Genomic DNA, 18,706 nt, shown 5'->3' on the forward strand with positions numbered 1-18,706 from the left:
CTGGGTTTTTCTGCAGCATGTGGATGTGTTTTGCTGAAATATCATCCACTTTGCTGCTACTGTAATACCCTGTAACCTCTCCTGACATGTTTGTTGTAGTAAATAATTGTATTCCCCATAAAATAATAATTCTGGAGCATCTTTTCTTAGAACTCTACGTTGTGCCGTTCTTCTGTTATTCCTCCTAGAAATGTATGAATAAATTGACAACTGGGCGTGTGTATCCCTAAACAGACTTACAATGTCCAATCAGTGCTGACAGTGAGATTGTGTAGGGACACATCCCTTTGAGATGTGGAATGGTAACACCTAGCGGGGAATGGTAACACCTAGTTGTCAAATTATTCATACATTTCTATTAGGAATAACAGAGGAATATCACATCGCAGAATTGTCAGAAAATATGTTCTAGAATTGTTACTTCATGGGAAATACAAGTATTTACTAAAAATAGACATGTCAGGAGAGGTGACAGGTTCCCTTTAAGTGCCAGATCTATTATGGTCTGTTCTGTAACGGATCATGAGGGATCCCATTAACTTATAATGGGACCAGCAGGTTTCCATCTCTCTTACTGGATAAATAGATTTGCAGTCAAAAAACACTGCAAAAATTATAAAAACTGTGAATAAAGTCTATCTTGCTAACCTGAAATGCTGGAATGTATGTCCACATTTTAGTTCACATCTGCGTTTGTATTCCCGTTTTTCTGTTCCGTCAAAAATAATGGCAGTGCCGGAAATGTCACATGACGGACAACAACAGCTCCTGATGGACCCCATTGACATTACTGCATGTTGCGCCATTTTTTCCAGCATTATTGATGGAATCTTTAACAGAGGTTCCTAACGGAGCCTACAACGCAGATGTGAACATAGACTTCAAAACAAAACCTGCAGGATTCCTGCCTTAGCTATACATTTTCTACTGCCTATAAGAGACTTGTGTTTATTATTATAGTTTTTGTTGTTACCATTATTACAGACTTTATATGGTCTTACCATTAGCTGGTTGTAATGGACCAGGACTGCCATCTGCTGGAGAAATGTGGTTGTGCCATCCTCTTTCATCTGTAAACCGTGTTTCCCTCTCCGCTGGTCCTATTCCTAGCACAGATTTCAGTTCCCCCTCTATATAAGTATCAGCTCTTTGCTCTGAAATATATTTTTGTTTATGATCACTGTCCTTAATGGAAGTTGAACATTCTGGAAGTATTATGTTGGATGTTTCTGACCTAATAAAATGTTCATGTTCCTTAGTCAATATGTTTTGGTCTTCATGGATTCTACAGATCAAGTCATCCTCAAAAGGAAGAGCCGACTTAATAGAATCAGTCAGATCCTCACTATCAATTTCACCATCAATGTCACCTAACTCATTAACATCTGTAGGCTTGACTGACGTATCTAATCTCTCAATAGTGTTAACAGACTGCAATGTCCGGCCGTCACATGCAAGTGAAGAGAGTGAATATGATAGTTGTGTTTCTTCACCTTCTTGTCTTTCTTTTGTACTTTCCGTCTGATCTCTTATTCTAGGAATATTGCCTGCGTCCGTGCTTACATGCTGCCGGTATGTTTGGCTGTATTCATATTCTCTGCACAAATCTGGGCTACCTGAAGCTTGTGGACTGTTTTCACAACTATATAATACATCAGGACTGTCACTCAGTGATATTTTGGTGTATGCTTTCTCCGTCATATTCCAAAGGTCTGGTTCTACACAAAAAAATGGAGAGGATTGCTGAGTGTAGTCATCTAGGATGTCTGGAATATAGTCTGTTTGGTTTGGACCTTCTTTACAATGGTCAAAGCTGCTTTCCATGTCATTGGGCTGATCTAGAACATTAGAAGACAAATTATCCTCCTGGACAATGCTCACATCTAGTTGGGATTGTTCAATATCATCCATAACATCTGATGGTTTTCTTTTGGCCTTCACATCGATGTTATTAGGCACATTGCATATGCTTTCCAGGTTATCTGCTTTTTCAATGTTAATATTGCATTCCCATAAGTTTACATTACTTGGGCTTTCAATACCAACATTTGCACCACTGAATTGACGAGGGTCAATGTGTGTCAATGTGTTGATGTGTGACTTCAGGTACATTTTTAAAGTTGTGTCCTGTTCTTGTTCCCCCGATTCTGTTGGGTTTACAAGTCGGTTATCTTCCTCGTACCCAACATCAATTGGGTGTGAATTGTTTAAAGTAGGGCAACTTAGATTGAGAAGACTACTTTGATCCAGTGTAGATTGTTCTTGTTCATCTGAAAGAATATTAAGACATTCTGCCTTGTCCTCTGTAATATTATACACCACTGAAGAATATTCATTGAAACAATCAAGTTGCTCCTCCAAACTTTCTTCTTCTGTACCAGGTGTCGTTGAACTGGATTGAGTATCATTAAAGAATGTAGATGTTGTTTTCAGATCCATCACCTTCTCCTGGAAACAGTTTTTGACATTTCTATCCATTGGACTCGAATAATCTAGAATGTCATTGGATTCAGGACTTGATGAAGATTGAGAATCCTCACAAATTTGCGTGTTCCAAATATCCAAATTCATGGGAACTTTACTAATGATGCTGGACGATGTGTTTGCTGGGTTAACACCGTCCGGAACCTTTATACCTGCTTGATAGATGTTGTTTTTTGATACTGGTGAATGGTCTATTTTATTTCCATATGAAATGCCATCATGTAGTACACCCAAGCGGTCAGCTAATTCTGGACTTGGTGAACTGGAATTGGAAGAGCCACTTAGAATATTTACATTATGACATGGGTCCATTTTCAGGTCTTGTATAACATTAGATATACCCAAGCCTAAATCTGAGACTGTTTCAGCTGGTGCAAAGTTACTGTGGGAAGCATTGAACATACGTCCATGTAAAATACCATCGTCAACATCTACGTTATTAGAATCTATGTGAGGTTTGCAAGTGATGTCACCGTATAATATATTTTCCTTTATTTCAATGTTAGTACAGAAACTTTTCTCATAAATATGGGGTTTATATGTGTTGTTTGCCTCTGGACTCAATGGACCAGAATTCTGTGATAAACATTTCTGGTCTATATTGTTGGCCTGAAATTTGGTTTCATTGACTGGAGACAAGTGGATAACAGAGTTTATATTTTTATCACAGTCATCACACCCTTTCCTTACACCCAACACAGGAGATTTATCAAACATATTGACATTTTGTAAAGTATCTAAATCATCTGGAGTGTTCAAAGAGGAGGATTCTGTGTCATACTGCAATTCTGTTTCCCAAGTGTCTATGTCTTCTCCCTTATGTGAAGACAAATCTTCATGTGTTTTACTAATAGCTTCAAACTGATGTTCATTCAAAACATTTATTACCTTATTGAGTATATCGGGAGAAAGAGGTTTGATATTTGGAAGCTTAACAGATGATTGATCATCGAGATCATTAAAACTGACTTTTACATCTTTATTGGCTTCTGCATATTGCCCATGATTTTTAAGGAGAACATCAACTAATGATTCACTTGGTGAAGAACTCACACTTTGTAAAAAATGACTTGAATCATTGATTGCAAAGGACATCTGAAGCATATGTTCAGTGCATGCTTTGGGTAAATTTTCCTCACTGGGTACGTCTTTGCTACCGTGTATCAAACGTTCCCCTTCCATGTATTCAAGGGTAAAGTCTTGCCATGGACAAGGTGTCGAGTTGTTCATTTTATCACTTCTTTCTATCGTGAATTTGACGCCATCTATTGTATCAGATGTTCTAGGTAGATCTTGTGAATTTAGAGTTTCAATAGAATTATTCATGTTTTCTGTATTTGAAGAGCTACTGTCACTCAATTTCAACTCTTCAGTATTAGCAACCACTCGTCGATGAGGAGCTAGCTCAATTTTTGGCTCTTCCCATGTCTTCTCAGGTTCCTTCATATCATCTTCATACAAAGGAGAAGATACTGAGTCTGACGTTGAGTAATTTGTGTCTGGGGGAGAAACAATACAATCTTTACTTGTGCCTGGGTTTGTAAAATCCAGACATCTATAAGACAAAAATGGGTCTTCCCAGTCAATTTCACTATTAAGAATGTCTGACTCTTTATTACTTTGACAAACATCCCACACACAGAGATTTCTTTGAATGTGTCCTAAATCATGTGATGCCTCTCCATCAGGATCAAAGAATTGTAATTTTTTATTTTGGGTGTCACCTTTACACTCTTCTTCAAGTATCTCCTGATCCAGTCTGTTACCTCTATCGTTCATATCTGGAGTATATTCTGAATATTGGTCACTTGCTAATTCACCCACTTCGTTAGCTTTAGAAAAGTATCTCTTATGGCTACCTTTTTGCATAGTATCCCATGTATCAAATGGTTCATTTGCACATGGTCCAAAGTTATCTGGGGAGCCACACCATGGATCTGACGTTGCTTCAATGGGTTGGTTTGATCTCCATAAATCTGAAAATGTTTTGTTTTCCTGCCTTGTATTATTATCATGATTGTCTCGGTTATTAAGTCTATTACAGTTAGGTACTTTCATATGAAATGTGTCAGCTATGTTTCCCGCTTCATGATTTTCTTTTAGCTTTTGGCCCTTCCACGAATCAGGGCTATTGAACACAGGTTCTTGTTCACTTGAACTCCATGTGTCGCCATTTAACAAGGCCTCTTGTGTTAAGCTTGGCTCACCTCCATTCCACCAGTACGAATATTTAACCTGAGGTATGTCAACTGCTCCTATTTCATTAATTTTCTCTATTACATCTTCTGGAAAAAAAGTAGGTGGTCCGTTGTCTAGTGGAGAACTTTCCACTAGACTGTTCATAGGCGTTGGAGGAATTTTAACTTCTGCATGTCCAAGAATATCAGAAGATAAAGGACAGCTGAATTCAACAAGGTCGCTTACGCTGGGATGTTTATCACACAGATCCTCATGGTTTTCAGGACTATGCATGAAATTGTCATCAAACTCTACTAAACTAATATTTTCTACTCCTAACAGTGTGGCTTTTCCAGATTTGGAATTTAGCAATTTTGTTGAACAATTAGCAATATCATCCCTGTAAAAATTGGGTTGTTCATGTACTTTTTGAGCAGTAACTTGCTGTCCCTCTGAGGAATCACTCTGAAAAAAAAAATCATCAGCCATAGAGTAGTCTGCAGAATGCGAAGTAGATTCTGAGCGCATATTAGGGACCAGATCAAAGCTGAAGAGATCAAGATTATCACTGTTATTCCTAGTTGAGGGGGTTTCTTCTTCAGTGATTACACATTCTGGGATAGAACTATAAGAATCAACTCCAGGAACAAAATTGTGATGAGAACCAGCAACTTCTGCACCTGGACTATCATCACTGAGAAAAACAGAACTCTCTTTAGAAGACCTGCTACTTCTTATTGTTGCAAGGCCACTATCTGGGCTCACAAGATCGACATTGACATCCACCTGGGCTTGTACTGATCCATTAATATCCTGTTGATTATCTGAAAAGTTGGATGGATTTTGTTGTGGATCTACATCAGAACCATACAACTCCATAATACCAGATGATCCCTGTGAGAGAGGGGCACTGCCAGCAACAGCTTCTGTTGAGGAAGTCCTGCTGTTGGGAACCATACCAATGCGTCTTCTGTTGATGGCTTCTTTGATGATTGCTGTAACTTGCTCACAGGTTACTAATGGACTTTCTTGCTGATAAACAAAAAAACAATCACACCCGTAATCTGATGGCTCAAGATCGAGGAAAGGATTTTGGCATTCTTCCAATTCACAGCATACCTATGGAACGCAAATTTGTTTAATGGAGAATGAACATAAATATTTGCAAATATTTGAATAGAATATTGTATATGTAATTATTATATATGAAGTGAAATAGAATACATCACATACAGAAATGTCTAGAGGCCAGAATTTAGGGGTGGCATAATATCTAGATGATATAACATAGCATAGTATATATTAGAATGAACGGCTTCAATAGATGATAAATCATGATTGCTACCTGTAATAACGTGTAATATGTCACAAGCTTAAAAAGGAACAATTGTTTAAGTCGAGCAGTTTAACCACAAAATGATCTCACTTGTTTAATGATATATCATTTGTACTTCGTGCTGTTGAAAGGTGCACTTGTTCCCTTTACCTATCGATCACAGTCTTTACAGTACAAATACAGCAGAGCTGAATTTGTTATTCTTGTTTAGTTAAAGAAATATACTTGCAGATTTTTCTAAAAGCACATTATGAGCCAGATGACAAACCCAATTCTGCTATAAATTTACATTAGGAAATTTTTTTTGCACCAATTTCCCTATAAGCAGATATGTGTTTAACCAGTTCAGGACCCGACTATTTTAATCCTTCAGGACCAGACACCGTTTAGCCCTTTTTAGCACTCGTTAGTTAAACAGCTATAACTTTTTTATTTGTTGGGCTAGCGACGTGATTTTTGCGATGTTTTTTTTCGTAGACAATGCAGGTTTATTTGTTTATCATTTTTATACACATCCTTTTTGCTATATTAGAACTTTTAGGCTTAAAGTTTGACAATAATAGTAAAAAAAAAATAAGCTTTTTTAATTTTTAGCAATTTTTTTCTGGTAATAACATCGTTTTACCCTAAAATAGACCTTTTATTTGTGATCTTCATTGTCTACCATAAATATATTACATTAGGGTAATTGGCTCAGGGCTAGCGTTACGACAATGATTGGCGGGGGGAAAGTTTTTTTGGGGGTGGGTATTTTATGTGTATTTATTATTAATTTTTTTTTGCACTTTATTTTACTTTTATTTGTTTATTACTATGGTCTGTCCCTCAAAGTTCAGAAAAGACCTTGAGGGACTTTATTTTTCTTTCTTTCTTCTTTTACACCATGTTTTTCCACTGCACAGCAGCCCCAGTTACAGGGGCAATCAGCCCTCTCATAGTGACTATTATCTCTAATAGGGCTGTACTGGGTCTAGTAAGACCCAGCAGCAGTCCGTCAGTAACGGCACCCGGCGATCATGCGACCAGTCACATGATCACCGGGACCAATAGAGGCCGTGGCGCGGCTGATGCCTCTGTTCATATACACAGTGCGCATTGAGCGCTGTGTTCAAGTGATCAGAGAGGACAGAAGCAGCAAAAGCTGCTTCTATCCTCTCCTCAGGGTCCCCGGCAGTTACTGACAGCCGGAGACCCGACATTCAGCTGCCCGATCGCTCGGGCAGCAAGCTAAAACCCGCGCCGTAAATAGTCCATGGCGCGGGTTTTAAGGACCCTGACCGCTGGCCGTAAATACACAGCCAGCGGTCGGGAACCAGTTAACCCCTTAATGACCGCCCATACTCCTTTTGATGGCGGTCAGTAAGGTTACTTAGGCCACAGCACCACCTCTTCACATCGCTTTGTCATGAGCCTGACACCGGTGCTCCTAAAGAAAGCCAACTCCTGTTCTAACGGCTGTTTAACCCCTTAGATGCCACGTCAATAACTACCGCAGAATCTAAGTAGTTCCAGAGGGAGAGGGCTCCCCCTTTCACCCCATTGGCACCCCCACGACTATGATTTTTATGGCAGCTGGGATCCTAACAAACACCCTCAGGTATGCCATCATTGTATGCCTTTTAGGCCTTGCTAGATTCATGACCTACTAGAATGCTAGTCAGTTTTACACTGACAGACATAATACACTGCAAGACAGAAGTATCGCAGAACGCATAGTGAAGTCCCATAGTGGGAATAAGAAAAAGTAAAAAATAAGTAGTTTAGTAAAGTTAATAATAAAGAAATGAAAAATCCCAAGTAATTAAAAAGAAAAATTCCCTTTTTCCATTACAAAATGCTTTCTTAAAAAAACGTTATAAATTTGGTAACACCGTAATCGTAACAACCCGCAGAATAAAGTTATTGTGTTATTTATAACACACGGTAAATGGCATACTTTTAAGATGCTATTTTTTTTTAATATATATATATTTATATTACCCCCAAACAAGGTAATACAAGTTAATCAATAAATTATATGTACCCCAAAATTGTGTCATTAAAATATTGTATATCAAAAAATAAAAAAGTTTTACATTTTGAAATGCGACGATAAGATAACAAAAAAAAAAAAATCGCTTGATTATTATGGCTTTAAATAGGCTGGTCACTAAAGGGTTAACAATTAAATTACCTAACAATTAGCAACCATGATAGATATATTTACAGCAAAATAATTAAAAACACCTTGAAAATGTAATCTGCTCTTACTTGGTTACACAATTCTGGGTTCTCCGAATAGACAGCTATTTGTTGCCTTGTCTGATCTTCTGTTGAGTAATCGGCCAAAAGAATAAGTATGTCAAACTCGTATTTATCAAGAAATATTTTCAGATCACCAATGATGTTCCTGTAGCTCATTAAATCCTGGTAACAAGGAAAAGAAAACAGTTCACTGAGATGGATGTAAGACATGAACAATTGGGTTACAAGCCATAACCATGACATATGCTTCTATACACTGTGAATGTGAAACAGCAGGAGTCTGACTTTTCAGTTACCCAATCTTTTTCTTTCTTTAAATTACCTTGAATAACGAAAAAAAAATCTATAAATGACACAGCCATATCCCAAGATAGGAATCTGTAACATTTCTGTTCCTTAAACCACCTCATAGCGGATACATTTACACCAATATTTGGCATATATCTTAAGGTCCTATTACACCAGCCAATTTTGGCCGGTGCAACGAGCGCCGATCAACGAGACAGATCGTTGATCGGTGCTTGATTGCTCCTGTTACAAGGAGCTAGTATGGGGACGAGCACTTGTTGGGACGAGCACTTGTTACTCCGATCGCTTGTTACTCCGATCGCTGGTCCCCATACATTATTATCATGTCGGCGGCACGTCTCCCAGTTTACACAGGGAGATGTGCTGCCGATAATGATATTTCAGTTTTTTAAAACGATACGATCAGCAGATAAACAAGCGTTTGCTCAATCAGCTACTGATCGTTGTCCTATTTACACAGGGCAATTATTGGCGTTCTATGAATGCTTGTCTGTCCGATAATTGCCCAGTGTAAACAGTCCTTTAAGTAAATGAGTCCAATTTTAAGACGCCCCTTTTTCTAAAAATGTTTAAAAACTGTTGAGGCAAGTGTAAAATGTATCTAAAACTGCCATGTATTCAAATTATTTGATGAAATTTGCACCAGAATTCTGGCACATTTTGATTTGCAAATCTCCCCAATGTCTGTAGAATTCTCAAAATTCTTTGTTCACCCATATATTCAAATATATAGTATTAACTTTGATTAGGAAATTTCTCACGGTTAAAGTAAATGAAAAGTTTATTTAGAAGTGAGGTTACAGATAAAAAGTTTAAGAGAGAAAAGCATAAGAGATGAGAAAACATGTGACCACGGCGATCTTCTTAACAGGTAGACAGAGAACCTCCCCATTAACTTTTACATTAGCCTTTTTCAGGAGTTTTCTGTCAAACTGCCATCATGGAACCACCTTACAAGTTCTTGGTCACATAAGAAATGCGTATTAATAACACATCATTTTATTAACAAGAATTGCACCAGTTTCTGATGTCTTGGATTACAGGTTGTGCGGTGCGAAACTGCTGACCCTACTTTTTAGTCTATTATTAAAGAGCAGCAGACAGAATTTTTATTTCTTAAAGGGATTGTTCCATCAGGACAACCCCTGTACATATGTTCTATTAGGACATATGGATGTCTTAGAAGGGAGTACTCTGCCTGGAAACCTCCTCAATGAGCCACTGAGTACAGAGCCACTGAATATCAGAGGTAGCTGCTCTGGCAGACCTTGCCTTTCCATGTATTACATGGACAGCCATTCATTTGCCATTTCTTTGTACAAACTTGTAAAGGATACAGGGTTATGTAAAAGGATCCATATATTAGGTGTAGATGTAAATCTTGTATTCACCCTTTAGTATATTGACCTCTATATTCTCTATACATTCCATATGTCAGTACTATATTTAAATAAGCAATGCAGGCCCTTGCAATGATGTTCTATGGGCCTTTTTTTAACGGCCCGTGAATAATGGGCATCAAAAAATGGAAAATGTCCTATTTATGTCAGTTTTAACGGCCTGACGGCCCCCATAGAAGTCAATGGATCCGGTCTTAACGGCTGTCCATACATGTAACAACCGTTAAAATGGATCTGTGACATGGGGATTGGCAAGGGAACTACTAGTTCCCTTGCTGGCTATCGGCGGCTCGATAACACACTCACCGATGCAGCGCCGACCTCTTCAGGTGTGGTTTCTCATCTTCACGAGTTCTGCGAAGGCGACGCGATGACACTCACCGATGCAGCACCTCTTCAGGTGTGGTCTCTCGTCTTCACTGGTTCTGCGAAAGCGATGCGATGACGTTATCGCGCCGCCTTTGCTGATCCCGTGAAGACGAGAGACCACACATGAAGACGTGCTGCATCGGTGAGTGTCATCGCGTCGCTTTCGCAGATCCCGTGAAGACGAGAGACCTTACCTGAAGAAGACAGCGCTGCATCGGTGAGTATGTAGGGCATTCATGTCAGGCTGTGTGGCACCATCTACATCGGGGCTTTGTGGCATCATATACAGGGAGGTGTGTGGTATCATATACAGGAGGGCTGTATGGCATCATATACAGGGAGATGTGTGGCATCATATACAGGGAGGTGTGTGGCATCATATACAGGGAGGTGTGTGGCATCAAATACAGGGAGGCTGTAAATAGTGTCTAGGTGAACATGTAACCTTCCTTTGGTTGTTTGCAGCGGGTTGGGACAAAAAAAAAGCATGACCAATGAGATTCATCAGTTTTTTTAACGGCCATGAAAAACTGATGCAAAACGGATGTTAAACGGCCATTAAAAACGGACAGACGGACTGGAAATGGTTGAAAATTTAGAGACACACTGATGCAAAATGGCCATGAAAAACTGACAGTTGATCAGTTTTTAATGGACATTTTTTTTCACTGTCATGTGAATATAGCCTTAGGGCCTGTTTAACGACGGAATCAATAGCGCAGTCGACTGCGCTATTGATTCAGTTGGAAAACCGGAAACCTGCCGGAATGGTGACGAACGGAAACCATTAGCGATGTTTCCGTCACCATTGATATCAATGGTGACTGAAACGGAAGCTGTGGTTTCACTTTCCGTTGCGGGGTTCACCCGACGGAAACCTCCGACAGAACCCCGGAACGGAAAGCGAACGGTGATGTGAACAGGCCCTTACTCTGTAACCATATTATTAGCAATTTGAGCCATAATAACAATAATACTTTTCTTTATAAAGCACCAACATGGCTGTCCTTATGTTATATAATGGCCTGTGTGGTGCCTTCTATTGGTACCCCCTGACACATATGGTGTATAGTCATACAGTGTACAAATAGCCATACCAAAAAGAGTATAAAAATAAGTGCCATACAGTATCGCCCAGTAACAGTGCCATAAGTTGACCAAGTAACACTTTAATAGAGTTGCCTAAATAACAATACTATACATTGCTGCTTCCCCCATACACTGCAAACATAATATACTGTAAAGTGCCTAAGTAGCAGTGCCGCACAATGCCAAATACCACCATACAGTGTTCAACTATTCAAAGAAGAGAAAGTGATACAGTACTCTGTGGTTTAAAATATAATATTTAACATGCAACATGTGATAATTTTATGTTTTTCCATACAGAATTTATTCTCACCATAATATATCCATTCACTTCAATAGATATTTATCAAATGATCTATTAAATTTAAAGGCTAAGTAAACCTTTGAAAGCAATTTGTTTTAATAAAAAGGTCTGTCAGTGTTTTTCGTGCAACTTTAACATTTGTTTTTATAAAAAATTATTTAGACTTTTTGAGATTTAGCTGCTTTGTATCCTATATACGGAGCAGCTGTACCTAGAGCTGAATCCTGTATGCGCCAGTTCCGCGGGACTAACGGATTTAATGAAAGTGGGTCGATCCACCTGTTATCATAACTTAGAACTTAGATGTCATAGATTACAGGTGGATCCTGCGTGTCAGAGACACACAGGACCTGCTGACACTGAACCCATCAGTCCCACGGACCTGACAAATTCAGATATTAGCGCATGATACAGCTGTTCTGTATACAGAATACAAAGCAGCTGTATCTCAAAAAGTAAAAATAATTTTTAATAAAAACGAATTATAAAGAAACACATTGATTGACCTTTTTATTAAAAAAAACTAAAAAAAATGTGATGGTTTACATAGCCTTTAAACCCTTTAGAAACGTGATATTAGTTTGAATATTCAAAATGCTTCTCTATTGAGAAGACCTCTCCGGTAATCAGAAATGTACTTTTACAGTCTATCCCTAAATTTTCTTGCGGTGCATCCTACATACAGTAAATTACATACTGTGCAGCATATAGTGTACAGATGATATAATTCCTAATTTGGAAAATCTCCCCATACTTAAATTTTTTTATCTATTTTCAAATATCCAAATTGTGAGCTTCCACGTTTATAACATCCTGTGGATAACCAAGTATCCTTCCTAGACGATGAAGAAAACAACCTGGGTGATAGTGACTGACCCAACGTAGGGGCTTTTCCAGCTATATAATTGCAACATTTTGATAGCACTTTATGTAAAATGTAATTACATAGTTGCATAGTTACATAGTTAGTACAATTGAAAAAAGACACATGTCCATCAAGTTCAACCAAGGGAAGGGAAAAGGGAAGGTAAAAATTTCTACACATAGGTGCTAATATTTTTTTGTTCTAGGAAATTATCTAAGCCATTTTTAAAGCCATCTACTGTCCCTGCTGTAACCAGCTCCTGCGGTAGGCTATTCCATAGATTCACAGTTCTCACAGTAAAGAAGGCTTGTCGCCTACAGGTTGAACCTTTCTTTCTCCAGAAGGAGGGCGTGCCCCCTTGTTTTTTGAGGGTGTTTTACATGGAACAGGATTTCACCATATTTTTTTGTATGTGCCATTCATATATTTATATAAGTTAATCATGTCCCCCCTTAGTCGTCTTATTTCAAGACTAAATAGGTTTAGTTCTTTTAATGTTTCCTCATAACTTAGATTCTCCATGCCCCTTATTGGCTTCGTTGCTCTTCTTTGTATTTTTTCCAACTCCAGGGCATCCTTTCTATGAACTGGAGCCCAGAACTGAACTGCATATTCTAGATGAGGCCTTACTAATGCTTTGTAAAGTGGTAATATTACATCCCTGTCCCGCCAGTCCATGTCTCTTTTAATACACGACAATATCTTGCTGGCCTTTTGTAACGACCGTGGTCGCTGATCACGAACTCCTTCCATCCAGTCAACACCCTTCTCTCCAGAGATGTCTGCACATACGGCTGTCCTGTTCCACAGTGACCACCAGGGTGCGTCCGCGACCTCAGTCCAGACTTAAGAAGCCAAAGCGCTCGCATGTGGGAGATTGAGCTGATTGCTCTCAGAGCACCCAGGGCTATAAGAAGGTTACAGCCCCATCCTCCCATGCCTGAGCGTTGTTTGTCATATCCTAGTTTGTCTAGCTAATGGTCTCCCAGTGTTTTCCAGTTCCAGTGTTCCCTGTTCCTGTATCCCGTATCCTGTATCCTGTGCTATCCTGTTCTAGTGCCGTGCTGTAGTCATGCTGTGCTGTACCTACGCCTGTCCTGCTGCTCCACGCCTGACGTTTACTCGCTGCCTAGTCCCAGCCGAGCCTGCCTTGCTACTGTCCGAGCTGCCACAGGTACCTTATACGAACTGTGACATGCACCCTGTTGGCCAGCTGCCATACCGCCAAGGCGGTACGGCCCAGTGGGTCCACAAACCCTACATGACACCTTTGAAGCAGCTGATTGACATTGCATGCTGTTATTTAGTTTATCATTTACAAGTACACCCAGATCCTCCTCAACAAGTGAATCCCCCAGTGTAGTTCCCCCTAGGACATATGATGCATGCAGGTTGCTGGTACCCAGATGCATAACTTTACATTTATCTACATTAAACTTCATTTGCCAACTGGATGCCCAAACACTTAGTTTGTTTAAATCCGCTTGCAATTCACGAACATCGTCCATAGACTGAACATTACTACATAGCTTGGTGTCATCTGCAAAAATAGAAATAGTGCTATTAATCCCATCCTCTATATCATTAATAAATAAGTTGAATAATAGGGGTCCCAGCACTGAACCCTGGGATACACAACTTATAACCAGGGACCATTCAGAGTAGGAATCATTGACCACAACTCTCTGGATACGGTCCTTGAGCCAATTCTCAATCCAATTACAAACTATACTTTCTAAACCTATAGCCCTTAATTTACCCATTAAACGTCTATGAGGGACAGTGTCAAATGCCTTAACAAAGTCCAAAAACACTATATCCACAGCGGCCCCTCTGTCTAGGCTTCTACTTACCTCTTCATAAAAACAAATCAGGTTGGTTTGACAAATTCTGTCCTTAGTAAAACTGTGCTGGCTGTAACTTATAATACTATTTTTTGTCACATAATCCTGTATATAGTCCCTCAATAGCCCCTCAAATGTTTTCCCCACGATGGATGTGAAGCTTACTGGTCTATAATTACCCGTGGAAGACCTAGAGCCCTTTTTGAAAATAGGCACCACATTTGCCCTGCGTCAGTCCCTTGGCACTATACCAGTCACTAGAGAATCTCTGAATATTATGAAGAGAGGGACTGAAATAATTGAACTAAGCTCTTTAAGAGCTCTAGGGTGTAACCCATCTGGTCCCGGGGCCTTGTGCACATTTATTTATTTTAATTTAACTTGGACCATATCTACATTCATCCAATTCAGTATATCAACTGATATATTAACAGCACTGGCACCAGCTACATCAGCTGCTCTTTCTTCTGTTGTATATACAGAGCTAAAGAACCCATTTAGTAACTCTGCCTTCTCTTGATCCTCTGTGACCAAATCCCCATTACTACTATCTAAGGATCCTACAAGTTCAGACCTTGGCTTTTTTGCATTTATATACTTGAATAATTTTTGGGGGATTTGTTTTACTATCATTGGCCACCTGCCTTTCATTTTGTATTTTTGCTGATTTTATTACCTTTTTACAGATTTTATTAAGCTGTTTATAATTTACAAAGGCTACAGCTGTACCCTCAGATTTTTATTTTTCAAATGCCCTTTTTTTGTCATGTATTGCTCTTTTTACAGAAGGTGTAAGCCATGTGGGGGTTTAATTTTAGTTGTTTATATTTGTTACCTATAGGAATAAATTTTGCACTATACTTACCCAAAGTAGATATGAAAATCTCCCATTTATCATTTGTACCATTATTTTACATTCGTTCTTATCAGTCTATTTCCTGAATTGCAGCCCTCATCCTGGGGAAATTGGCTTTCTTAAAATTAAGTGTTTTTGCCCTCCCAGCCTGTGTTAGTTTTTTACAGTATAGGTCAAATATAACTATATTGTGATCACTGTTACCGAGGTTTTCACGAACATTGACGTTCCCAACAAGCTCTGCATTATTAGAAATGATCAGATCCAACAGAGCTTCACCTCTAGTCGGGTTTTCCACAAACTGGCCCATAATATTTTCCTGCAACAGGTTGAGGAAATGTCTCCCTTTTGCAGCTGAAGCCGAGCCATGACACCAATTAATATCCCGGTAATTAAAATCTCCCATTATCACTACTGTACCAGCCTGTGCAGCCCGCTCCATCTGTTTATATAGCTGAACTTCCATCTCCTCAGTTATATTGGGGGGGTCTATAAATTACACCAAAAGTAATTTTTTCAGTGTTTACCTCCCTTTGTAATTCCACCCACAAGGTTTCAACCTCCTCACAATCTTCACCCAATATTGTCTCTTTCACACTCGCCTTCATATCACTTCTCACATACAGACATACACAACTGCCTTTCCTATTCGCCCTGTCTTTCCGAAACAGTGTAAAACCCTGTAGATTTACAGCCCAGTCATGTGAAGAGTCTAGCCATGTTTCAGCAACACCAAATATATCTATATGTTCTTCCATTGCCAAGGCCTCCAGCTCCCCCATTTTGCTTGCTAGACTTCTGGCATTTATGAATATACACTTTAACTTGCCTTTCAGTTTTTCACTTTCATTATCAGAAATGTGATTATTTGACATTATTTGGGCATCTTTATTTTCATTTTCATTGCTGTTTTGTAACAAAAGGATCTCCTTATCTTGTTGTCTAGTCCTCTCCCCACAGTCTGTTTCTCCCCCCACCAATTTAGTCTGACCCGTCTCTAACCTAACTACCCCTTTATTTTCTACATTGACCTCCCTCCTCAGCCCTAGTGTAAATACTCCACCACCCCAGCTAGAATTCTCTCCCCCAGCACAGCGGACCCCCTTCCATTTAGGTGCAAATCATCTGCAGAATACAGTTTGTACCCCAATGAAATTCAGTCCAGTGCTCTAGGAACCCAAAGCCTTCTCCTCTACACCAAGACTTAAGCCATGCACTTAACTCCCTGAGCTCCCGTGGTCTTTCATGTGATGCGCATGGCACAGGCAGTATTCCTGAGAATACAACCTTGGAGGTCCTTCCCTTCAGCTTGTAGCCTAGTTCTTTAAAATTATTCTTAAGGCTTCTTTGTCAATATCGGTAAATATTTGTCCAATACTGATACTACCTGTTTATATTCCACACTGTATGCTGCTGAAACTGTAGGTAGCCCTGCTCATTGTGTTTTATAAAAACTGGACTTTAACATATCATTTTAATCCTTTCTATCCACTATATGTTTGGCTCTAATATAGTTAATAGGAAGGGTCGTAACGATATGTTAGGTGGATGGATTCAGTATGATGAGAATAACTTTCATCTGGGAGAACATAATGTTGTCACATATTTCATGCTTATCTTTACAAATAAACTTTGACCTGTCTTAAAGGGAAGGTGTCATGATATTTTTTTTTATTATTATATTGCTTTTAATATAATGTAAACAAAAATTGTATTTATTTGTGTTGTCACTTTCTACTTTTTAATGTATTCATACTTTTAGTTCTCTATGGGGGCTGCCATTTTTTTTCATCCCTTTATGTACAGAGATGCTATACGGCACATACGACCCCATAGAGAATGCGAACGGGAGCCGTTCCATTCTCAGAAGCGTGCACCGTCAGAAAATGGCGGCACACAGTGTAGGAGGTTTGAAGATTCAAACCCTTCCTTCTCCTGGCACTAAAGAGAGAAAAAACACGGCGCCACCTTGTGCAGATCAGTCGGTAAAGGTGAGACAATGATGCCGTATTACAGGTAATATGCTCACCTAGGTAAGGAGTTAAAAGGCATGTAAATTAAAACCACAGTGCTGCTGCCAGATCCGAGTCGGCATCCAATAGGACCGCTTGGGAGGAGAATTAATGCAGGAGAAAAGAGGATCATTCCAGGGGCGCTGCTGTGTGGTAATAATGATAGGATCGAAGTCCGGAGATAATAATAATAAATGAATTTATTCGAATGAGTGGCTACGCGTTTCGACGATGAACAATCGTCTTCATCAGGCCTGATGAAGACGATTGTTCATCGTCGAAACGCGTAGCCACTCATTCGAATAAATTCATTTATTATTATTATCTCCGGACTTCGATCCTATCATTATTACCACACAGCAGCGCCCCTGGAATGATCCTCTTTTCTCCTGCATTAATTCTTCTCCTGGCACTAGCCAGAAGAAGGGAGGGGGGATTGTGTGATCACACTAGAGGAGAGTGTCCACCCCAAATTTGCAGCATAAATCAATGAGGTTGCTTTACCAGTGACCATGCTGCAATTTTGGGAACTGCTCCCTCTAGTGGCCAGCACATGAAAATGTTATAAATTAGAATCTAATTTATAATATTTCCTGACTTGTGAAAAAATCAAAAAAAATTAAAACAATGTGTAATCACTTATATACTAATTGTTTAAGTGAAAAAAAAATCAAGAAAATTTCGAGCGACACATTCCTTTTAAATGTGAGATGATAGCCCTATAGTCTCTTGGGTGGTGTATATGAAAGTTAACCCTGGAGGTGTTCAGTAATGCTATGTCTAAGATTAAATCAGTCTGAAACGTGTAAGCAGGAATATCTTTGCTGTGGAAACCGTATTTTTATCTTTGTGGATTTTGCTAGATTAACTTCTCTTCTCTGATTCACTTGACTGTGACTCCAGAGGATTCGGGCATCAGGGGGACACGTCTGCTGCACCACCATAAACAGAGATGTCTGGTGAGATGAACGAATACATAAAGAAAGGTAGGAACATTGCCATACTATGTCTACATAATACCGTTAAACCAATAATATTAAAGGCTATGTAGACCTTTGAAAGTGTTTTTTTTTTTTAGAAAAATGTCAGTCAGGATGTTTGGTGCAACTTTCAAATTAGTTTTTATTAAACATTATTTTTACTTTTTGAGATACAGCTGCTCTCTATTCTCTATAAACAGCAGCTGTATCGTTCGCTGAATCCTGTACCTGTCAGATCCGCAGGACTGATAAGTTCAGTGAAAGCGGTTCCTGCGACGAAAGCGGGTCCTGCGACGCCGAACCCGTCAGTCCCGCTGACTTGACGGATTCAGGTCTTCGCGAACTATACAGCTGCTGTGCATACAGAATACAAAGCAGCTGTATCTCAAAAAGAAAAAAATATTTTTAATATAGATAAAACTAAAAACTAAAACTG

The 18,706-nt window shown here is 39.2% G+C and overlaps 1 protein-coding gene across 6 annotated transcripts in view; it reads right to left on the bottom strand.

The window, feature by feature from the left end:
• The window catches only part of PRUNE2 (prune homolog 2 with BCH domain), a 444,626-nt gene that overhangs the window by 190,006 nt on the left and 235,914 nt on the right, over positions 1–18,706 (bottom strand). For all 6 annotated transcript variants that reach the window (XM_075828260.1, XM_075828248.1, XM_075828238.1 and 3 more), the window contains exons 7-8: positions 8,249–8,404; positions 1,002–5,781 (exon numbers count right to left, since the gene is read on the bottom strand). In XM_075828260.1, coding sequence (XP_075684375.1) covers positions 1,002–5,781; positions 8,249–8,404 — 4,936 coding nt within the window. The remainder of the gene's footprint in view (positions 1–1,001; positions 5,782–8,248; positions 8,405–18,706) is intronic.

Source organism: Rhinoderma darwinii, chromosome 1 (genome assembly GCF_050947455.1).
Source record: "Rhinoderma darwinii isolate aRhiDar2 chromosome 1, aRhiDar2.hap1, whole genome shotgun sequence".
Classification (NCBI taxonomy): domain Eukaryota; kingdom Metazoa; phylum Chordata; class Amphibia; order Anura; family Rhinodermatidae; genus Rhinoderma; species Rhinoderma darwinii.